At 53.9% G+C, this 23,476-nt stretch overlaps 1 protein-coding gene across 7 annotated transcripts in view; it reads right to left on the bottom strand.

Annotated features, from left to right (window-relative positions):
- The window catches only part of KIAA0513, a 60,505-nt gene that overhangs the window by 5,028 nt on the left and 32,001 nt on the right, over window positions 1-23,476 (bottom strand). For 5 of the 7 annotated variants that reach the window (XM_024978897.1, XM_059877051.1, XM_059877050.1 and 2 more), the window contains 11 exons: window positions 16,517-17,024; window positions 14,494-14,593; window positions 13,613-13,686; window positions 10,473-10,543; window positions 8,994-9,198; window positions 8,615-8,655; window positions 8,067-8,145; window positions 5,418-5,495; window positions 4,282-4,311; window positions 1,421-1,501; window positions 931-1,025 (listed from right to left, as the gene is read on the bottom strand). In XM_024978897.1, coding sequence (XP_024834665.1) covers window positions 931-1,025; window positions 1,421-1,501; window positions 4,282-4,311; window positions 5,418-5,495; window positions 8,067-8,145; window positions 8,615-8,655; window positions 8,994-9,198; window positions 10,473-10,543; window positions 13,613-13,686; window positions 14,494-14,593; window positions 16,517-16,845 — 1,183 coding nt within the window. In that variant the 5' untranslated portion in view covers window positions 16,846-17,024. The remainder of the gene's footprint in view (window positions 1-930; window positions 1,026-1,420; window positions 1,502-4,281; window positions 4,312-5,417; window positions 5,496-8,066; window positions 8,146-8,614; window positions 8,656-8,993; window positions 9,199-10,472; window positions 10,544-13,612; window positions 13,687-14,493; window positions 14,594-16,516; window positions 17,025-23,476) is intronic. The other 2 variants (XM_024978899.2, XM_015475697.3) reach the window with 1 other exon arrangement.

The raw sequence follows: 23,476 nt of genomic DNA, 5'->3' as shown, positions 1-23,476 counted from the left end.
TTCCTTATGAGGGAGAGGGCGACACAGACAGGCAGGGTCTTCTCACAGGCACGGTGAGTGCAAGCTTCCGCAGGTGTGCCCACGGCCTGGAGGTGGGCTCCTGGGAACCAGGTTGCATCTTCCCACAGAAATGACGCTACAGAGGGTGGGCCAGTAGGCCCAGCAGCCTGGTGTGGGCGGAGGAACGTGTCACAGGAGCCAGGCTTGGGTCCTGGGGGGCCACGTGGTAGGGGCACGGTGCTCTGCCCTGTGCTGGGTGACAGGGCTGGTGACAGCACCGTGAGGCTGTCCAGGGCACCTCCTGAGGCCGCCTGTCCTTGGCCCTCTTTGACTTGGTGCAGGGTGGAGTTTTGGACAATACTGGTCTAGCCAAATACATGTCTAAGTGGAAGGCTTTTCGGGAGACAAGGAAGAGGCATTTGGTACCCATCATGTGGGATGATGCAGAAAGGCCAGCTGTTTATTAGGGAAGTTGGCATCAGCAGTGCATCTCCTTTCATTACAGAAGTCAGAGATTCTAGAAAAACCAACCTCAGGACCTCCGCCCCTCCCCGCCCCCAGACCTCCCAGGGCAGTGTGGTTCAAGAAATCAAGGTAGGTCATACTCTGGTCACTTAGAAGGAGGGCAACTCAGGGCCAGAGTCTGTCCATTTTCTAGGTCAGAGTCTGAGTGCCAAGTTACATCTTTACTTGGACCCTGTCATTAAGCACTGACTGGGCAGAACCCTCCCCCGCCCCCCACCAACTCCTACTTAGCAGAACTGGGTTTCCAAACAGAAGGACAAGTGTCCCACGCACTTAGGCAGGCAGGAACATTTAACGTCCCATTTCTAAGTAAAGTAGGGATAATTCTCTGATTGGGACGGGGATCCCACGTGCAGCCCACTTGGCTCCTGAACCCCCAGCTCCGCTGGCCTGGCCGGCACTCACCCTCGTCCAGGTTGCCGATCACCGCCTGCTTCTTCAGAAAGTCATTGCACAGCTTCTTGTTCAGCCCGAACGCCAGCATGTTGTGCGTAAACGTGCTGGGGGAACATGGCCATGAGCTGGCACCCCTCCCACCTCCCGGGGTGGCGGGGGGCGAGGGGGAGGGAAGGAAGCTGGGGCCCAATAAGCAGCCTGCCAGGAATCATTAGAAAGAAGGAAAAACTAAATCGCCTCCTCAGCCAGCCAGCTTTGCTCACCGTGAAACGGTGTGGAGGCCAAATGGAGTGAATAGTGTGCTTCTGAGACATTTAAGAACTCATGGTGGTAACAACCCTGAGTCAGGGGCATGTGACATCATAAGGGTGGCACTCCCCAAGTGGAGCCCCCGCCAGGAGCATCTTACCCGGTGGTCCCTCCTTACTGAGTCTGGGCCTCAGTATCAGCACCCAGCCCCGCCTGCCCTGCTTTCTCGTCCCGGGGTGGTAGCACTCACCCCAGCTGCCCAAAGGTGATGTTCTCGTTGAACCGCAGGCTGTCGTCCCGCTCCTCCTGGGTCATGTGGCACCACCGCTCCCTGCAAGCACAGGAGGGGCAGCGGGGGGCTTCAGGCCCGCGTCCCTGCCACTCGGCCCTCCCCTGCTCTGACCTACAGGTGCTGGCCTCCCTGACACAGAGGGGACTCCTGGGCCAAAGAGCTGTTGGTGCTGCTTCTAGGAAGCCTACCTGAGTAGGGGGGAGCGATATATACACACTCATCACCTTGTCCTGGCGGAGATGAGACCCAGGGCCCTGAGACAGTGTGCACTTAGCGGTCACCTAGAACATTTGCTAGGAAATGAGAATCCCGTCCCCCACCTTTTTGAAGGTTCAAGGACAAAGGAGGCCACAGCTCATGTTACAGGCGGGGACAACTGCAGAGGCCAGGGCCCCATCGGTATCTGAGAAAAGTGGGAGTCAAGAACCCAGCAAGGAGGCCCTGGGGCTCCCCTCCCACTGTCTCCAGGCCTCCAGCTCTCCGGCGGGGTCCATAGCCTCTGACCACATGCCGCCTGCCAGGCTGGCCCAGCTCTGCCACTCACTCTGCTCCTGGCTTCCTCGTGGCCAAGGCCCGCCCTGCATGGCCGCCCCAGGGCCGGTGACTGCTATCCTGTGACCTCAGTGAAGATGGCGCAAAGCCTCTATGCAAAGATGGGAAACTCTACAAGGAGGGACCATGGTGCAGGAGCATAGGGTCAGGGGTCAGGGCTCAGTCAGGGAGGGTGCTCTTCTGAGCCTAAGGAGCTGTGTCCACGAGAGAGAGCCCAGGCCACCTGACCCCGCAGGGCATCGGCCCCTCCCCTTACAGCAGAGCATCGCTAATCTCCATGGGAAGTCAGCACCCCCCATCCCCTAGGCATGACAGCCCCATGGCCATCTGGGAAATGAGTAGATGCCTACTTCCCCTTAAGAATTACACTCTGGACAAGGAGTCTGATTAAAACAGGGTTGAGAGAAAAAAAGATAAAAGGGAGAGAAGAGGGAGTATGAGGAGGGTCAGGGTGATGGAAAAGCCAAAGGAAGTGGAACAGAACCAAGAACATCAACTCTTGACTCCTCTCCCTCTTCAGGCCGAGGGAGGCCACTGGTGCTGCTGCAGCTGAGTGGGAACCACAGGACACCAAGGCGCAGCAGAGGCAGGAGGAGGTGTCACTCCAGTCTCCTCAGGCTCGCAGAACAGCCACGAAGACACCTGGAAGGCGCTTCCAGGCACTATACTAATCCCATTCCACGCTCCTTCCCATCCCCTTTCCCCTGGTGGACACCCTTAGGACTGTCCAGGCATTAAATCCCCACACCACCACCCGGCTCGCTGGGTACAGTTGCACAGGTCGTGCACTGTACAACCCCATCCCATGTGGAAGTGGCTCCCTTGCAGTTGTGCAGCACAGTAGTCCTGACAGTAGATGCAGAGGTGACTTTTTTTGCTGTGGTGAGGACTAGAGTTGGGACATTTAATCTGATCTCTGACAAAATAGGCAGAAGGTCAATCAGGGGATGCCTACAATCAAATCAATTCTTTAAAACTGAGTCCGACGTCCAATATTGGTGGAAGTCTAATACCACAAGAGAGCAGGTCATGTGTCTAAAATGCCACAGTGAGAATCTGGATGTGACGAGCAGGTTACAGAACAGGAGGCCTCCTGAGAACAGAGAGGATGCTGATGGCATTGTCAGCCGACTTTGCCAGAGAGAAATCACGCTGGAGACGCAAGGTTGCCCAAGGACCCAGAGCTGAACTCTGGTCCCCCAGTCTCAGGGTGTCCCGGGGGGCAGGTCTAGGAGGTGCATGGCCAGACCACACCTACCACAGGTGAGGAGGCCTGTGAGGCTGAGACTCACTCGCCCTCACGAGGCTCAGAGGCCACGATGCTCTGACCCTCTCAGACCTCGGCCACGGTGCTGGGAATCCTTGCTCCGGGAAGGCTGGCTAATCACCCTATCCCTTAGAGAGACTGTGGGAACGCGGGGGCTTTTTATGAACGGAGGTAGCTGCTGTGCTTAAGTGCTCCTTTTAAAGCCATAATAAGGCTGTGTTGGAAAAAAAAAAAAAAAGACAAGATTTCACATAGAACAATAAGCACTAAAAATACATCACTGATTAAAGGAAGCATGCTTTGGGAAATTTCCACCAAATTTAAAAAAAGCACTGTTATCAGAAATTATATTTTGAATAGGCAGGCCTTTAACTCTAAAAATATCTTAGGAAGAAATCTAACACATATCAAGTTCAAACAAAGTCAGAGCCCATCGTGGGCTCGCAGGAAGCAGCCAGTCCTCGACATTTGCCTTCAGAGGCCCCTTGACACGCACAGGCCCCACATCACTCAGTGGCCGGGGGCACGGAGCAGCTGTCCTTTCTCTGGGACCCTCAGACTCGTCCAAGTGGGCGAGGGTCTGCCAGAGCCCGCACGCCTCTGGACATGACTATAGAGACAGGTCCTCTGGCCACATTGGCAGCTCCAGCCAGGATCAATAACCAAGTGGGCAACAAGTGACCCCGAGGGTGTGGTTTCAGGGTCTGCTTGGAGAGCCAGAGCGGCCTGTGGAGGCTGGCTCACTCACGGTCAGAGCTGACCTTCTAGACCTCACCGTCCTCTCCTCTCAGGACACACACCAGGCCTTGCAGGGTTCTTGGGGGTTGTGTCTGCCTCCTGTCCATTTCAAGGTCTCTATCGTGGGCGAGCTCCCCACCATCACCAGCCTGTCGAGCCGCCGGGCCCGCCAGCTGAGAGTCCCAGCTACACCTGGGTGCCCTCCCCCAGTGGCCCTAGAAGGGGCCCCGCACTGTCCAGGGACAGGCACGTGGACACACACCTCTTCTTCTCCTCCTCTCCAGCATCCCCTCTGGAGCGGCAGCAGAAATAGGTAAACAGAGGAACATGTCAAACTCATGCAAGATATGTGGATGGAAAAAGAGAGCAAGCGCGGAAGGAGGGTTATCACAGCAGAGACGGAGATGGAGATGGGGTTCCGGGCAGGTGGGGGGCGCTGGCCGAGATGTCGGAGAGCAAAGCAACATGAGATCCCCCTCGCCTACAGGCGTTTCCTGCGCCTGCGTCTCCCAGCAGAGCAGAGAATTCTGTCTAGAATCCTAAGGAACGGTCCAGGACCTCTCCCGCCACGTGCTTCCCTGCTTACCAGGATACACAGCCACAGCAGGCCATCCCGCCCCCATGGAGGTTTACTGACTCTCCCCCCAAAAGAAAGATTTCACTCAAGATCCCCTAAGTGCCAGTGGACTGAAGTATTAACCAGCAGGCTCTGCCCTCTCTCCTGCCGGGAGAAAGGTTCTGAGGTCTCCCCAGTGTTCGAGAAGAAAGGGGTTCATCTTATTAATGAGAAGAGATGCAGAGACTTCAAAGTCCTATGACTGGAGGGGCAGATAACGTGACCCAGGCCTGAGAGGCTGCTGCCCCTTCCCTGCCCTATTGCTGCACACAGCAGGCGCCAACCTTGGCTCGCTGAGCCCTAATGTACACTCCTCGCTGCTGATGGTTTACAAAGTGGGGACTCCAAAGGGGCCCCGGGGAAGCTGCAGCCCAGAGGAGGCAGCTGAAAGTAGCGACTGCCTTCCCCAGACATGAATCCTGCAGCCAGGGTCCCAGCTCAGGAGCCTGGGTTCTTACAGAGAAAATCAGAGTGGGTCCAAGGGAGCCCCAGGGGCTTCGTTCAGTGGGAGTTTGCATTTCTGAGGAGGGTCAGGCCAAGTCATGCCAGAGCCCCAGGAGGAGAAGCGCTCATGCAAGCTGGGCCCCCCAACCCGGAAGCTGTGCGCTCAGGACCCTTCAGGCAGCTTGCAGGGCACCGGAGCCAGAAGGGTTCAAGGAAGAAACACAAGACGCGAGGACTCAGCCATTCCGTCCCTCTGCTGTCCTCTTCAGAAACGGGACCAAAAAGCCTCTCCCTGGTCCTCTTCCCTGAGGCAAGGCAGGCCTGGACTTGGCTCCTACCTGGTCGTGGGAGACCGCTTTCTCCTCTCACAGTGGACGGCATCGAAAAAAGCTGCATTCCAGAACCTCAGCGTGTGCCTGCAAGACAGACAAGATGGGAACGCAGTGGGTCTCAGGCCCACGTTGTTGTTCAGTTGCTAAGTCATGTCCGAGTCTTTGCGACCATGGACTGCACACGCCAGGCTCCTCTGTCCTCCACTATCCCCTGGAGTTTGCTCAAATTCATGTCCATTGAGTCACTGATGCTTTCTAAGCATCTCATCCTCTGTCGCCCCTTCTCCTTCTGCCTTCAGTCTTTCCCAGCATCAGGGCCTTTTCCAATGAGTCGGCTCTTAGCATCATGTGGCCAAAGTATTGGAGATTCAGTTTCAGCATCAGTCCTTCCAATGAATATTCAGTGTTGATTTTCTTTAGGATGGACTGGTTGGATCTCCTTGCAGTCTGAGGGACTCTCAAGAATCTTCTCCAGCACCACAATTTGAAAGCATCAATTCTTCAGTGCTCAGCCTTCTTTACGGTCCAACTCTCACATCCATACATGACTACTGGAAAAACCATAGCTCTGACTATATGAATCTTTGTCAGAAAATCAACATCTCTGCTTTTTAGCATGCTGTCTAGGTTTGTCATAGCTTTCCTTCCAAGGAACAAGTGACTTTTATTTTCATGGCTGCAGTTACCATCCGCTGTGATTTTGGAGTCCAGGAAAATAAAATCTGTCACTGTTCCCACTTTTTCCCCTTCTATTAGCCATGAAGTGATGGGACTGGATGCCGTGATCTTAGGTTTTTTAACATTGAGTTTTAAGCTAGCTTTTTCACTCTCCTCTTTCACCCGCATCAAAAGGTTCTGTAGTTTCCTCTTTAGTTCCACATGGACCGTAAAAGCGTATGTGCCTTCATCCTCAGTGGAGCTGGTTTCCTGTGCCTCGGCAGTGTGTCCTGGGGTCATCTGCATGTCTCCCAGGACCTATAATCTGGGAAGGCGGAACCTTCACCTGTAGGACACGGATGAAACCACTTCCCCTTCTCAGTCTCCCCTGAGGCTCCCAACAGGAAGCAGAGGCCTCAAGGAGACTTGCTCTTCTAGAGCAGCGTCTACTAACGGAAATGGGAACCTGGCAGGGACAGGCCATGCGCAGAGAGCAGACACGCTTATAGGGTCGCACAAGACAGAACCATTCTTCCCAAAGATCAGAGTCGGCAAACCTATGGCACATGGGCCAAACTCAGGCCTCTGTGTCTGTGTAAATCAAGTTTTAAGGGCTCACAGCCATGATCACCCACTTACATCCTGTCCATGGCAGCTTTTGCACTATAGAGGCAGAGTGGAGTGGTTGCTGGCAAAGCCTAAAAGATTTATCACCCAGCCCTCCACAGAAAAGTGTGCTGAGCCCTGAAGCAGAAGGTAAGACAGTAGCCCAGCTGAGCCCAAAGGGGCCCGAGTTAAATCATGGACGTGGGCCCCAGGCTGGTGGGCTTCTCCCTGCTGCCACCCGAGCCTGGCCCTGCAGCCCGGGGCCACAGGCTTCCGGACAGCTGCAGCCCAGCTCTGGCCGGCCACATGTCTCCCACACCCTGGCCTGTTGTGCCAAGCTCTCATGCCGCTAGACTGTAATCCTCACGGGAGGGCAGCGTCTGACACCCTTCGGGTTCCAGAAGCTAATCTGCCTCCAACTTGTGAGTAAATAAAATAAAACACGTGGACAGAGAAGCTTTGGAGGGATGAGGGTGTGCTCACAGCAGAGGGTGGGGTGTCCCCTGACCATGGGTCTCCCACTCCGTGGCCTTCGAGTGCGTACGTTATTTATATAGGTAAAACAGCTGGCTGCTGCTGCTGCTAAGTCGCTTCAGTAGTGTCCGACTCTGTGTGACCCCACAGACAGCAGCCCACCAGGCTCCTCTGTCCCTGGGATTCTCCAGGCAAAAATACTGGAGTGGGTTGCCATTTCCCTCTCCTAAAACAGCTGGACTAGGACATAATTCACATACCAGAAAACCCACACTCTTAAAGTCTACAGCTCAGGGGGCTGGGTTGCGGTCTATTCGTGGACTTGTGCAACTGTGCAACTATTACCACTATCTGTTTCTGGGACATTTTCATCATCTCATTCCCTGCTTCCCCCGGATCCTGGCAACCACCAATCCACTCTGTCTCCAGGGCTTTGCCTCCTGGACACTTTATGTAAATACACTGCGTGGTCCTTTGGGTCTGGCTTTGGTCATTTGGCAGAATGTTTTCCAGGTCCACCCACACTGTGGCGGGTGTGGGCGCCCCATTGCTTTACGTAGCTGAGTAACAGCCCACAGTTTGTGCATCTGCATGGACGGACATCAGGTTGTTCCCACCTCTGGGCTCCTATGAACAGCGTGTCATGAACGTATGTGCACAGATTTTGCCTGAGTACCTGTTTTCAATTCTTTTGCTCATCTACCCAGGAGTAGAATTACTGGGTCATGGGGTAGAACTCTGTTTAACCTCTGAGGAACTGCCAGGTCGTCTTCCACAGTGGCTGCTGCCTCGGACAGTCCCACCAGCAGTGTATGAGGTTCTAATTTCCCCGCATCCCCGCCAACACTCGCTATTGTTATTTCTAATGGGGACGCAGGCGCTGGCAGCTGCTGCCCTCCAGGTGGAGGGTGGCCTTACCAGATAGGCTGCTGCTTCAGGTGTGTGTACAGGTAGATCTTCTCTCCTTTCCTCTCCTCCTCCGGGCTGCACACAGTCACTGTGGGACGGGGAGGGAGACTTGAGCAGGGCAAACCGCCCCAGCAGCCCTCCCGGCAGGCCCCATGTGCCCCCAGAGTCACACAAACACGCAGGGGAAATTCCAGGGCCCACACTGAGGCCCACATCAGTAACGGCATGCTCAGGCCTGGCCCTGAGGACTCAGTCCAGGGAGGGTCCCAGGAACGGCTCCCCCACCCTGGAAACGGTCCTTGACGTCCCTGGGATGAGAAGTTGGTCCCTAGAGAAGTGGTTTTTCCGTGGAAATTCAGTAAGAAATTACAGGCTGGAGCAGGAGCAACTGGAGAATCACACAGGACAGTGTCTCCTGCCATGGGGAGCTCGAGCCCCAGATGTGTGGTCACCTGCCCGGAGGGTTGCTGGTTCGCTGTGGACTGAACTAAGGCCCCGAGCGGCTGCAGTGGTGCCACCCGGGCGTCCACAGCCCTGGGGCCCAGGGAGGCACTCACCGGTCTTCCGCGGCTTCTCCTGGGGTCTGCCCTCTTCCTCCCTTGGGGAGAGAAACCACAGAAGTGACAAAACAACCCCCAACCCCCGGTTTCCCAAAGAACCCTTCAAGATTGCTTAAACAGGATTATGTACATGTGTACATTTGGGTGGTTTTCTGAAAGCATGTGCATGAAATCAATGCTACGTTCACCAATCGTTAGTCTTTTAGAACTGAGATGTGGAAAACTCTGGAGGGCGGGGAAACAGCTGCGCTTCCCAAGAGTGGCTCTCAGGCCCCAACAACAGCCGAGGAGGCTGAGGTGCTTCTACCACCAGGCCAGGGAGCAGCCTCCTGGTCACACTCGTGGTCAGGGAGGGGCGCACACGGGGCACACTCACTCGCTCCTCCTGGCTGGGGGCCCCTTGGGCTTGGTCTCCAGCCCGAAGAAGCCCTTGACATTCTCTGTCTTGGCCGATGTGTTCTTCAGCAGCCGCTCGGCAATGTCCTTCTTTTCTGCCAACCAGCTGTTGGCTGACTTCAGGTAGGAGTCGATGCTCCCAGTCGGCTTCTCCTTGGACTCTGTGGGGAGCGGGTGCGGTTTACCTGGAGGTGGGAGAGTAGGGATGAGAACCGACTGGAACCACAGAGGCTGGGTTCGCCGCCTCTGCCATCGCTGGACATGCTGATGGGAAGCAAGGGGCTCAGGGATGCCCTTGAGAAAGCACAGGGCCTGGGCCCCTGTGCTCTCAGATGGCCCCTAAGCACCTACTGTGTCCAGGTCAGCCAGGTGTCACCAGGGATGAAAGAGGAAACAGGCAGGGACCCAGCCCCGAAGAAGCACTGAGTCCAAAAGGCGGGTGTGCAGCGCACATAGGTAGAGGGTAGCACACAGAGTGTGCTGCGTGGCCGGGCTGGGCCTGAAACAGGAGGGTGTTGGGCACGGGAGATGGTAGAGGAGGGCAGCCAGGAGAAAGGAGGAATGTCCTTCCCCAAGGCCGCGTACCGACCAAGGTCCAGGCAGCCCCATAGGCCCAGGTTGCTCTCTCAGGCCAAAGGGCCCCAAGCTGAGGAGTCAAGCCAGCAGCTATAGCAGCGCAGAGGGTGGGGAGAGGGTGGGCAGTGCATAGCTGTCAAGGGGAGGACGGAGTTGAGACACAAGGAAGGGGATGCTAGAGTGAACCCACGGTGCCAGTGCTGCCCTGACCCAGCTCCAGCCCCTGGAGCTCCCAGAAGCCCTCTCCTTGAGGAGGCCTGAACAAGTGTCTGTGGTTGCAGCTCAAGGAGCTTACCAGGGGAGCCCTCCAGCTGCGATGCACTGGGAGGCCCCAGGGCCACGAGCCAGCACAGGTCAACCTGCCCTCTGCTCAGAGGCAGCTCCAGCCCACAACCCAGCTGCTCCTCTTCACCCTTGTCACAGCTGACCCTGCATTCACGTTCACCCGGAACATGAGACCTGCACATCCTCACACCAGCCATCCGGCATCCACCCTGAAACATCCTGCCCCGTGTGTCCACCTTCTCGTTTCCTCACAGCTGGACCCTCAGCCTCCCGACCCATGCTGTGGGCCCTTCTCCTCCTGTTCCAGGAGCCTCCCTCTTCCTCGTCCCTATCCTAACACCAGCTCCCTTTGTTTTCTGGACACCCCACAGCTTTGCCTTAAGAAATCCCCACCTGGGGACTTCCCTGGAGTTCCAGTGATAAAGATTCTGTGCTTCCACTGCAGGGGCTGCGGGTTCGATCCCTGGTCAGGGAAGTAAGATCCCACATGCTACGCAGTGCAGCCAAAAAGTAAAAACTAAGTAAAAAAGAAATCTCCACTCGATGGGCGTTGGAAGGTGAGGGTCTGCCCTCCCCGTGAGCCACGCTGGGGCCTCACCGATGTGGTAGTAGGTGAAGCACATGGTCATGAGGTTCTTGGCGGGCCCGAAGTCGTCCATCTGGTGACACCTGAAATGAGAAGAGCGGTAACTGGCTAACGGGTCCTCCCACCCGCTTCCCTCTGCACCTTCCTGAGAGGACCAGCATACTCACAGGTACGTCTGTTACCTCACCCACCTGATGCTCTGGAGAAGCCACAGAAAGAGCTCCCCGAGTCCAGGGACACGGCCTGGGAGAAGGTCTGATTCTGGGTGGGAAGGCCCTCGCCATCCAGCTACCAGGCCTCTTTCACTGTCAAGGTGGGACAGCCAGGGCCCAGGAAGCTCGACCCCGCCCCAAAGGGCAGCCCCAGAACTGGAGGCTGGGCCTCGCATCTCAGGCCTATATCTGCGTCTGGCCCTACTTCTTGGGAAGGAGCATGGGCTTGGGTGATACGCAGACATGGGCAGCACCAGGACCACCTGGAGAGCGTGTTAGGATGTGGATTGCTGGGTCCACCCTGGAGTCTCTGGGTCATCAGGTTTCACGCAGGGCCCAAGAACATGCATTTCTAACAAACTGCCTTGGGAGGCTGATGTTCTGAGGCTCCTGGCCCAGAGACAGCACTTTGAGAATGACTAGGAATATGAATACCTACCTACCCTATACCACTTGCTGAAAATCAAAGTAATCAATTACATACCAGAGCCTGCACTAGGCTAGAAGATGTCCTACAAATGTAAAGGACTGTACTTACTATATTGAGAGTATGAGATACACATGGATCCATTCAACTTAGCAAACAAAAAAAGGGGAAAAAACTTCAAAAACAGGACCTGCCTGCCCCTGGCAATCTGTAGTTGCAAAGCTATAAGGATGTCCACTGCTGCTGCTGCTAAGTCGCTTCAGTCGTGTCCAACTCTGTGCGACCCCATAGATGGCAGCCCACCAGGCTCCCCCGTCCCTGGGATTCTCCAGGCAAGAACACTGGAGTGGGCTGCCATTTCCTTCTCCAATGCATGAAAGTGAAAAGCGAAAGTGAAGTCACTCAGTCATGTCTGACTCTTAACGACCCCATGGACTGCAGCCTACCAGGCTCCTCCATCCATGGGATTTTCCAGGCAAAAGTACTGGAGTGGGGTGCCATTGCCTTCTCTGGATGTCTACTGCAGTACCATGAATTAGAGAAGAAAAGGAGGAATCAGCTAAAGCCCGTTAACAGGGCAGGTGCTGAGTAAATCTTGGTATAGTCATGCATTCATATATTACAACACATCATAGCCATGACAGATGCAGCACTGGAATGCAAACGCACGGGACTGCATTTTTAGAAGAAGTATATCCTTGCTGGTGCGTGCATTATTAAGAGTGGGGTTATCACTAGGAGATGGACCAGAAGTGAGAGAGCCGTTCCGTTTCCTCTTAGGCTTCTGTGTCTTTCCATTCTGTCCCTTCATGCACTTTCTTTCCTGTTTAGTTTTTCACTTCAGATAAGCATTACTTCAAAAAAGAAAATCAACAGACATTATCTAAATAGTGGGATGCTACTACTACTACTAAGTCACTTCAGTCGTGTCCGACTCTGTGTGACCCCATAGATGGCAGCCCACCAGGCTCCCCCGTCCCTGGAATTCTCCAGGCAAGAACACTGGAGTGGGTTGCCATTTCCTTCTCCAATGCATGAAAGTGAAAAGTGAAAGGGAACTCGCTCAGTCATGTCTGACTCTTCGCGATCCCATGGACTGCAGCCTACCAGGCTCCTCTGTCCATGGGATTTTCCAGGCAAGAGTACTGGAGTGGGTTGCCGTTGCCTTTTCTGAAACAATAGGATGAGGGCCACTTTATCATTTAACATAAAAATAATCCAATAAATCTAAAAAGCTACATTTCTATAAATATTTTTTGCAACCATAAAAAAATATATGCTCACAAACAAAGTCATGGAAGGAGTCTGTGTTTAAAATTTAACTCCCCCAACCACCCAGTGTACTTATTTAAGGAATAATTGAAAGAAAAATGGAGAATCAGATAAGCATGTTATCATACGGGGCATACCATATATGACACTATCTATAAAAAGTATACATTCATGAAAGTTCCTATAGATACAAATGTCTGGAGGTTGAAGTGTCCTCAGGGCAGGAGAGTGTGCTGACCCCTGACCTCCTGGGGCTGCTCTGTGCAGCTCCCGACGCACCCCCAGAGAGTGTGGGCCCTCGACTCCCTCCACAAGGCCTCTCCACCCAGGCCAGCTCCCAGACCTGGATTCCTCCTGAGCACACCCGGAACTTAGCACATTCCGAGCAAGTGTAAGAAAAACAGGGGCTCCTTTCTTTTGGCAATTTTCCTCCAGTCCATGCCCTGTGTTCATGGGGAAGAGAAAAAGGTGGGGAGACACGGGAAAGTGGCTACAGCCTAAGCCACAGACCAGGACCTGCTCCAAGGCCACACTGAGTTGATGGGGGCAAGTGGGTTTAAATGACGGTCAGATCAGAGTCAGGGCTTCCCTCTGTCCCCAGTTTCCCATGCACCCACCCCATGATTAAAGTCACTGCTTAGTTACCCCCAGGCAGACATGGCTCCTCCCGTTCATACTGCGGAGGGCATGTCCAGGGCGTCTGAATCAGGTCAAGAGTCCTAGAGCCCCAGGCCTCAGGAGCAGGAGCCCCACGAGTCATCGGCCAGCCTCCACAGCCACACGTTGGCGGGGGGCTTCCTCCCCAGCCCACATGGTTCAGGACACCCTCTGAGACAAAAGGCCCCAGCAGTGCCTCACTAGGACTCTGGGCAGGTGACATTATCCAGCCATCTCATTAGTGGGTGGTGAGAGTGTACAGCATGTCACTATAGGAAGTCCAGAGAACCCCGATCTGGGCTGGAGGAGGGCAGGGAGGGCCGTGGAATCACAGCCTGTCTCCAGACAGGCAGGGGGGACTGACTCACACCCAGCTGTGGCCCTCTCCCCTCCTGCCGGTGGGGGGGACTGTGCACTCTCCCGCGAGATGCTGGTCACGACTCCTAGCAGAGGCTGGGGAGCGCCAGAGCAACTGAGCTCACGACGCATGTGTGGGGCCGGTACTCATGACTGGGGTCTCTTGGGCGGGGATAGAGGAAAGATGAGCAGTTAGGACGGAGGCTCTGAGCTGCGATATCACTTACTCAAACAGGACCACCGCGAAGGACTGCACCAGGCGGTAGAAGGTGGGCTCCGAGACGCACTTGGAGTTGCAGCGCTGTCCAGGAAGAGGGCAGACAGTCAGGCAGCCGCTGGCAGGGCTGTATTCAGCTCAGAGGGGCTGCAGGTTCACCACAGTGTCTCCAAGTGCCGGGCATCTCTAAATGCAGCCCTACTCGAGCCCTGCACGAGCCCTGCTCCACAAAAACCCGGACTCAGCGAAGGGCTGCCCTGCCCCCAGACTGCCCCACATCATTCCCTGTGTCTCTTTGTGAGATTTTAAAAGCTAGGAACTTCACCCGCTCACCCACACATATGCAACCCCAAGGTGGCAAGGCTGGCTATTTTTTGGATGGGGGATTTATGGGCAGTTTTTCTACTTTTGCTTACCAGCATTTTCTAATTTTTCTTGTAAGAATAAATTAGTTGTGATAAAAAAATACTTTTTAAAAAATTTTATTATCAGAGCATAATTGCTTTGCAAAGTTATGTTAGTAAAAAGTACTTTAAAAACTAAGAACTTCATCCATTTTACAGGAAAAACAAAAAAAGAACCTGTTGGCTATTTATAAAACTTCTCATCTGAGCTAACACGGCTGTCATTGTCTTAAATACTTTATCTTTATGAAAACTGAATGTTGTGGGTTCTTTAATAAAAACACGCAGGGACACAGCCTACGTGCTTGTCTTTAAAAAGACGAACATATCTGGAATTTCATGTGGCTGAGAGGCCAGGCTGCATCTTCCACTATTCTAAAAAGGCCTTTTCGAAACATTTCTAGATGAGTTTCACATGTTTTTCCTGTGGGGTTGTTTCTCCTGAGCAGGTGGGCTGCCCCACCCCACAGCCCTGTCACCCCCTTACCTGGGCGCTCACATACCGGGCAAACCATTCCCGGCCTTTCCCATTCTCACTGCTGCAGTACTCGCCAAACTTGGCTTTCTCCTCCTGGTCCAAGTCCTCCCTGCAGAAGAGGGCAGAGGGGAAAGACAGGAAAGCTTTAATCCTCTGGAACTAAAAGGACTACAGTCGGGGAAGAGGAAGGACAGGAAACCCTAAGTGCAGGCGACGCTGGACCCCGGATCCCCATCCTCGCCTCGGCTCCCCGATGGTACTGCACTCCATCAAGTGCAGAGGCACGTCCCAGCCTCTGGGCAACCCCGAGAGGAAATGGGGTTATTGCTGTTTCCAGGATGAGGAGCCTGGCTCAAGGATCAGACACAACTGGGGAACAGCAAGCAGAGCCCCATCTAGACTTCCTGGCTCCAAAGCCCATGAGACTGCCCGTCTCAGTGAGGTTTGGGCACTCACAAGGTCCACAAGCCTCTGACAGCTGGGCTCTCCAACTCACCCGACTTCCCCTCATCTTTAGAGCTGATGAGGTATGGAGCCACCCACTGGAGTTAAGAATTCCTAACCTGCTCAGTTTCAGTATGACATATGGAGCCCATGGTCTGATGCCCCTCCAGCCATCAGAGGGCCTCGTTGCTTATTCCACTCACTTCTGAAGGGCCAGTCTGCTCTCTGATGCTCCCCGGCTCTGTGTGTGAGGGGTGAAGATCGGAGAGGGGGCCTCAGGCCTGCGAGTCACCACCCCCAGGGTGGACAACATGCTCACCTGATCTAAACCACTTCTAATCACCTTAGTTGGTGAGGGGGGCAGTACTCTACCTCCAATCTAATGACTAAAATAGGGTAGCAGAAGGCTGAAGGTCAATTGGCTTTTACAATTTCGTTTATTTAAGGTTTCATAGAAAACATCTTGGCCTCATTGATCCCAAAATACCAACACCAGATGAAATGTGAGAATTTGCCAGGCATGTGCATGCAGCTTTGGAATGACTGCTCTTGACAAGGCATCTGACTCAGTTGTCCAGGTCCCATACTGCCCACAGACAGGCTGCCACAAATCGAACTGGCCTTCCTGGCAAGTCAGTGAGCTTCTGAGCTTTCTCCCCTTTTCATTAACTGGGTGTACTTGGAGAAAGCTGACTAATTTCAGTGTGAGTCAAACAAAATAAGTAGGAAGCCATCTACTGCTCTCCCAGAATGCACTCAAAATCACACATAAAAGCATTTGGGGGATGGACAATTATTAGGATGCTAATAAACTCTTTCCCTCTCCAATCGCAGAGAAAACTGAGCCACATCTGCAAGAGGTGGAAATCACCCTGCCAGTCAACCACTGAGGGGCTAAAGCACACAGGAAACAAATCCTGGCTGTGTGCGGTCAACAGGCAGAAATCCTTCTTACGCTGTAACGAAGCTGGAAAAGGGGCCCTTTGGCCAGAGCTCCTCAGGCCACAACATGTGCCCACCTCAGAGGCCTTGTTAAAATGCAGATTCTGACTCAGTGGGTCGGCTGGGGCCCAGGACTCTGCGTTTCTAACAATCCCATGGTGCTGATGCTGTGGGTCCTGAGGAGGGACCTTCAGCATTTCACGTGCTGCTGTGCAAAGATGTAAGACCAGCATCGAGACCTGAGGCCAGAACTGACCCCGTGTTTCCCTTTCCCCTGCTGAGCTGGTAACAGCTGTGAAACAGATTCCCAGGTCCAGCCTCTACTTCCGTGCAGCTATCAATGCTCCTGGTTCAAACCGTCAGGAGCCACCAGAGCGAGGCAGGGGAAAGGTGCGAGGGCAAGTCCCCATCCTAGCAGCTCTGTCAGGGTTACCAAGAGGATTGGTACCTGAAACCTTCTGGCCTTGCAGCACCCCTAATTCACTGTCAGCTACAACACTTGGAAGGCATGCCCATGGGGGCTCACCTCAGATGCAGAGGAAGCAAAGCCAAGCCCTGAGCGGGGGGATCTTCCCAAGGGGGTCTGCAGGCAGCGGGTGGGGCTGAGCCCAGGAGGTGCCAGCCGCGGGTGAGGGCTGGGGCTTACCCTCCAGAGAAGATCTTCTCCACGTAGCCGCGCATGAACTCGCGGAGCTCCAGCGGCTCCTCGTCCTTGGCCGAGTCTGCGCTCTGGTTGGAGGAGAAGGACTCGTTGGAGGAGGAGCGGCGGTACTGGCCCCAGGACGGGTGAGAGGGAGACTCGCCCATGTCGTTCTCGCTGTCCGCGGACTCCGTGGTCTCGCTCTCCGAGGCGCCCTCTCCTGGGGAGCTATCCCCATCCTGCAGCTTCGGGGGCGGCGCCTCCAGCGGCGAGGAGGCAGACGGCTGGGCCCCAAAGTCAATCAGCGAGCCCACAGGGACCTCGGGGGCCTCCATGGCTCAGGCCGGGGGCTGCGAACCAGGACGTCGGGTGGGGAGGCTGGGGTACGGGGCTCCCAGGTGCGTCAGCAGTAGCCCGAGGCTGAGCGGGAGCCCGCCGGGCGCATGTGCGCTGCTTGGGAGCTGCTGGCCGCTGGGACCGACTCCTCCAGATGGCCCAGGGGGCCCTAAGGCATCTGTAATGGAAGCAGAGACACATCATCGTTCTCACCATGAGAGCTTCCCAACTTAGATGAAGGAATTAGGGCACTCCTGCCCCATCAGAAGAAGCTCCCAACTTCCAGAATTTGGGCCAGCTCTCTGCTGATGTCCTCTGCTGCTCCCTCACCATTAAACATCCGCCATACGATGGTCAAACAGCGAACAAACACACCAATCAGGCTTTCTCCAGACTAAGCAAGCAGACCTCAAGAGGGGCTGCTCCCGCTGGCCCGCTCCCCACTCCAGCTGACCAGGCCGAGGCCGATAAAACCAGAAATCACCCGCCACGGGCTGTCGCTAGATCAGCAGCCATGGAAGACGGTGTCCTCAGGCGCAGGCTACGCACATGGGCTCCTCACCTCCAAGGCCCGAGGCTCACCCTTCCCGGTCCCCTTCTCAGCTTTTGCCGACTTAAGACCCAGGGCCTCCCTGGCTGTCACACGTGGGATCATCATGACCCCTCAAACCCTTCCATGGTTTCTAAGGGGCATTTGCCAACCAGACCCACCTCCTCCTCCCTGCCCGCTCCCTGCACCAGGGCCACCCTGGACAACGGCACCCACCTCCTGCTGCCCATCCTTCTGACCCTTAGGCTGAGTGGTCCTCTCCTTTCCCCTCCATCTTCCTCGCCCCACCGGGAATTCTATTCATCCCTCTAGACTTGGCTGAGTACCACCTCTTCACAGACCCTTTGCTCAAACCCTGTGCAATCTATTTACTGATTCCTGTGTGGCCACACTGGAACTTTACTGACACTCATTTAATAAGTCTCCTTGTTTGACAGATAGATATTAGTATTCCTGCTTACCCCACTAAAGTATAATCCCCTGAGGGGTGGACCATGCCTCAGCCACCTTTGTAGCAATACGTGAGCACCCGGCACAGTTCAGTTCAGTTCAGTCCCTCAGTCGTGTCCAACTCTGCAACCCCATGAACCGCAGCACGCCAGGCCTCCCTGTCCACCACCAACTCCTGGAGTCCACCCAAACACATGTCCATTGAGTCTGTGATGCCATCCAACCATCTCATCCTCTGTCGTCCCCTTCTCCTCCTGCCCTCAATCTTTCCCAGCATCAGGGTCTTTTCGAAAGAGTCAGCTCTTCACATCAGGTGGCCAAAGTACTGGAGTTTCAGCTTCAACATCAGTCCTTCCAATGAACACCCAGGACTAATCTCCTTTAGGATGGACTGGTTGGATCTCCTTGCAGTCCACGGGACTCTCACGAGTCTTCTCCAACACCACAGTTCAAAAGTATCAGTTCTTCATTGCTCAGCTTTCTTTATAGTCCAACTCTCACATCCATACATGACCACTGGAAAAACCATAGCCTTGACTAGACGGGCCTTTGTGGACAAAGTAATGTCTCTGCTTTTTACTATGCTGCCCGGGACAGAGTCCTAACTAAGTGTCCACTGTATGTTTGCTGGATGGATGACCAGACCTGACTGTGAACATGCGCCGGGAGTCGGGAAGCTGATGATGCAGGCAGAACTGGGATTAGGATCTCTGCTTCTAACCAGGTCTCCACCAGTCAGTTCAGGGGTCACCTGCCAGTTCTGGGGTGCCTCCCCAGTGACAAGAGAGGAGCCCTCCTGATATGAGTCCACCTTGATCCTGGGCCCCTGTCCCTGTCCTCTGCCTCTACAGATCCCAAATATCTAAGACAACACCTGGCAGAGAGGTGGCTTCCCGTACCGTACAACTAACGTATCTTGTGAGGCAATTCAGTATCAAAACTGCATTTACTGCCTCTTAAGAGCTTAATGTCCATGGATCGATTACGGGCTCCTCCAAATTCCCCAGCCCAGGATATTTTCATATGTCCTGAGTCAGAAGGATGGGATGGCTGCCTCCCTGTCAATACAGAGGCAACAGCCCCCTTCAGGAGAGTCCTACAAAGACTGCCTTGGTCCAAAAAAGAGATACAGCATGAATCCCAGCTCGAAAGAACTTTCTGGGCCAGAAGAACAACACAAAGTGTGCAGAGAGTCTGAGACTATGGAGCAGTGGGCTGGGGTCGGGCCAGCCCCAGGCACTTCGTGCCAGCAGGGTGGGTGAGCTGTGGCCTCTGCTCCCTGGGCCGGGGCCTGGTCAGAGACATCAAGGGCAGGGGAGGGCTCTAAGGTCCTTCGGACAACCATGCTCTCAGCTCTCCAAAGAAGAGAAGATCACGCCTATAACGACTCAACAGATGTTAAAAATGGAAAATCACACTACTAGGGAAAATGTGTGCAGCTACTATGATAAGAAAAATTGAGTTAATTATACTTATGTGAGAAATTCACCCAAATCCAATTTTTAAAAAATCTATAACACTACTCAATTAGGCAAGGCATACAAAAGGAAGTTATTAAATTCTTAGACAATTCTTCAACCCATACTAATAACCACACATATAGACAGGCAAATCAAAACAATTAGGTACCAGCTTACACTACAACGTAAGCAAAAATTAGAAAACTATAAATTTTCAAAGCAGATGAGATTATAATAAAACTAATATTTTCAAACAATTCCAGCAACAGGGATAAAATTAATAAGACTTTAGAAAGCAATTTCAATAATTTTTAATTTTCTTTCCTCTGATCCAAGAATTCAAATGCTTGAAATTTATTCTAGGAAAGTAATCCCAAACAGAAAAAACAGTTATGTGGTCTGTAACAGTATTTATAATCCTCATAAATTAGGGGAGAAATCTAAATACAGTGAAGTGGCAAATAAAATCTAACAACTTGGTGCAATGGTAATCAGTGTATGATGCAATTAGAAGAATTCACTTTATACTCACATAAACAAATATTCTACAATCAACAAACGTTTACTAAATCCTATTGCATGCCAACCTCTGTTCTGGGTGCTAGAAATACTGAAGTGAATGAGTTTTAATTGTACTATAATTACAATCACGTCCACGTATGGAAAAGGACTGAAAAAGCAGACAGAAATGTATAATATGACAGTGCTGGCACTGAGAGCTCCCTTTTTTATTTTGCTATCATTAACCATGTAGTTTACAATGAATAAAAATTCAGAGGAAAAGGAAACAAGTATCTTGACACATTTCAGGATTCAGTCTGAAGGCTGCATCTTTTACCAAAGTAGAACCCGACAGCACAGAAGGGCAAGATCAGACCCTACTGTCACGGCTATTTCTGGTCAGGCCCGAGGCGCTTTCAGAGGCTGGTGGGAGCTCTCCTAGCGCCTTTCTAGCTTGGAAATTCGGGGCGTGCATGAGTCATTTTTTCCCAGAAGCCTCCTCGGTGGGCTCAGGAAGGAGGGGACAGGGTGAGGGGCCTGGCCCTGCAGGAGAGGAAGCAGAGGTGCAGGAGGGTCCTGGGTGCCATGCGGGCACCACGGGCTGCAGGGTGCAGGCCCCTCTGCCCGGGAATCTCTTCTCTCAACCAAACCTGCTCCCAGGGCTGAGATGCAGATGAAGCAGCCGCTTATGCTGAGGGCCTTGGAAGTACCCCACCCCCTTCCTTCTGGAAGGGAACAGAATTATGGGCCTCCATCCAGGACAAGGTGACGGTCACTCTCAACACACCAGGATCACACACCTCACTCAACTCCTGTGATCTCCAGCTAGAGAATGCAGAGGAAGTGGGCCCAGGGGTACCGACCACACTGTCCCCAGGTAGGGCCAGCCAGGGGTTATCGCTAAGGTTTATGGGCCCAGTGGGATCAGACCTAAAGAACTTTCTCTCTCAAAGTGCTGAAATCCACTTCATGAAATCTTCTATTTTATTTCAAAATACCTCTGGGCTAAAGAAGACATGTCCTCAGGTTGTATTCAATCCCTCTGCTTTGTCCTGCCTACAAGAAGGACCCCAGACCCACTCCAGGGCCACAGGTCTGGGTTTTAAATCAGAGTGGAATCTCTGCAAATAACATTGATACTAAAAATGCCTTCTACAGACTTGCAGCCAAATGGACCTTCCTGCAACTGCATCCTCACAATTCGCCTCTTAGGCCCTAGAGCAGAAGCCTCTACCAACCAACTGAGTGAACCAAACTAGACTAAAATCCTAAGTCAGCCTATGGCTCTAAGAGGAACCTTCTTCAGACTCGGGGTCAGAGAAGTGGATATCTGAGCCGAGATGGAAGACTCATAAGAACCCATAAGACTCTAGGGTCTTCTGAGCAGAAGACAGTGTCTTAGGGGAAGGAAGAGCCCACACAGGGGACCTAGGCAGCCATGACTTTGGAAAGTTCCAGACAAGGGAAGGCTAAGGAGGGAAGAGGTTGGTAGGGTGGAGGGGGCTGCAGATACCAGGACCCTGGGTTGGGTGCTCAGGGTGACTGGCAGGTAGCCATGGCAGCAGTGTAGAACAAGAGCAAGGGGGCCAGGGGAGGTGGGTGCGGTGGGCGCGTTCTTCCAGGAGCTTTCCTGACCTCATGCGCCCCCCCACCCCTGCGTCCCACTGTGGCAGGAACTCGGAAGCCTTCTGTGGCTGCAGACCACATCTTCTGGGGCTTTGCTCAAACCCTGATTTCCCCGCACCCAGGGCATCTGGAGCGAGCACTTCTCCAGCCGGCTGGCCCAGGGCAAGCACACAGGCTCCTGGGGGCAGGGGAGACTCCAGAACCTTCTGTAGCTCTCCCCTGCCATCCGTCTCAGGCAGCTCCCTCTCCTCCAGTGCCCCTGAGCCACCAGAGGTGTGGCATCTCCCACCAGAAGAGGCAGCAAGCCTTGCTGGACCGGGACCGAGGACACGCTGGCTCCTGCTCCCTCCATGCCGCCCACCCCGCCTCTCACAGCATCAGGGACTCGAGGCTGGGGGGCGGGGAAGCAGTGGGCCCCCTGCACGTGGTTAGGGAGTGACCAGGCACGGAGTCCAAGCTCGGGTCAGTGTCGAGCCCAGGCTCTCTATCACTACGTGGTCCCTACAGGGGCCTCTCCGATGCTCTCCTGTGGGTCAGTCACCCTCCCAAATCTACACCATGGCCTAGAAGGTAGGCCCAGGGACACTCTTGTCAAATGCCCTCCCTGCCCTGGAGCAGAGAACCATGCAGGTCTTCACTGCACTTGCTAGATGGCTTCTCCCCTGCAGTCAGTCAAGCTTGCTTGAGGAGATTATTTCAGGGTTTCCCCTTTATCATAAAGATAACTTAGAGAAAGATCTGGAAACACAAGAGGAGGAAGAAAAAGCTGATCCCACCATGCCAACAAAACCCCACCTGCATCTGCACGGCTGCTCTCCTTGGTCTTGGTCAACAGGAAAACTCCTTTCCTACCACTGCAATGTCGAGAGAAATCCAGATGTGCGTCCTGCACCTAGCAGGGGCAACCCCTCCCGTGACAGCTGCAAACCTGCAGGTGACCCCAGTGAAGATGGTCTTATCCAGTCCCCTGAGGGGTGTCTTATTTCAAACAGACCTCACGGAAGGTCAACTGACAGTCTGGGTTTGGCTGTAGGGACAAGGGGAGGGCAGACAGGCCCCTCCCTGAGGTTTCTGGTCTCTGGGGCTGTCTTGAGACAAGTGAGCTTGATCCATGATTAGACTACTGTTATCTCTTTCGGTTCGGCCATCAAGAGACTCAGTAATGAATGGTTTCCAGGAAAACTGCACCTCACTGGAATAGCTGGAGGAGAGGAGAGGGAGAAGAAATAGGGGACACCTTTCCCACGTGCTGCTGCATCCATCGCCCAGTAGAGGCTGCTGAAGCCACGATGGATGGTTCCACAGAGGCCCACTCCCCTCCCCGGGCACCCGTCTGTGCCCTGGCAGGGTCCCAGCAGCATGGAGCGCGGCAACCACTTCCACACCTGCCCAGCCTGCCACAAACAATCAGCCTCACAGCGCAGAGGTTCTTCCTGCGCTCCATCAGCATCTGTTCCACGAGCGCCCTTCCCCCTCTACAGTCCCAGGTCACAGAGAGCCCCCTGGGCTGGCCTGGGGCTGTGGGGGTGAGGAGGAGCCTCAGCCTGGCTGCAGAAGCCAGCCCCCCAAGCCCCAACCAGACCTCAGCCATTACTGAGGCTTGTGAAAACCTGCTCCATGTTGCTCAGAACCTCTCCCACAGCAAGACAACAGCAGAGACCTTCGTCCGCCTCTGCAGGGGCTGACCAGCTCAGCACCCAGCTCCTGACAGATAAATCCGCTCAGAGGTTTCTGGCTGGGTGATAACTGACATTGTCCTGGCATCAGGAAGAAATGTGGGGCCATTTGGGGCTTTGAGGCAACAGTCATTCCAATGAATGAATACATGTCAAATAAAAAGTGTCAGGGCTGTCCTTTTAGATGTCAGCTGTTCAGACAGATTTATGCCCAGTCGATGTGGATTGAAGATGACGTCAGGCCAGGGGGATCAAAGGAAACCATTACTTCAATTGGGCAATTAATGTAGTGGAGCTTCCTGGCAGCCAAAGCAAAAGAGGGAATTATGCTCAGTCATAAGATTCTTTCCATTCTGACAAATTCATT

Source organism: Bos taurus, chromosome 18 (assembly GCF_002263795.3).
Source record: "Bos taurus isolate L1 Dominette 01449 registration number 42190680 breed Hereford chromosome 18, ARS-UCD2.0, whole genome shotgun sequence".
Taxonomy (NCBI): domain Eukaryota; kingdom Metazoa; phylum Chordata; class Mammalia; order Artiodactyla; family Bovidae; genus Bos; species Bos taurus.
The sequence above is the reverse complement of the archived record's forward strand: the minus strand, read 5'-3'. Positions and strand labels throughout refer to the sequence as shown.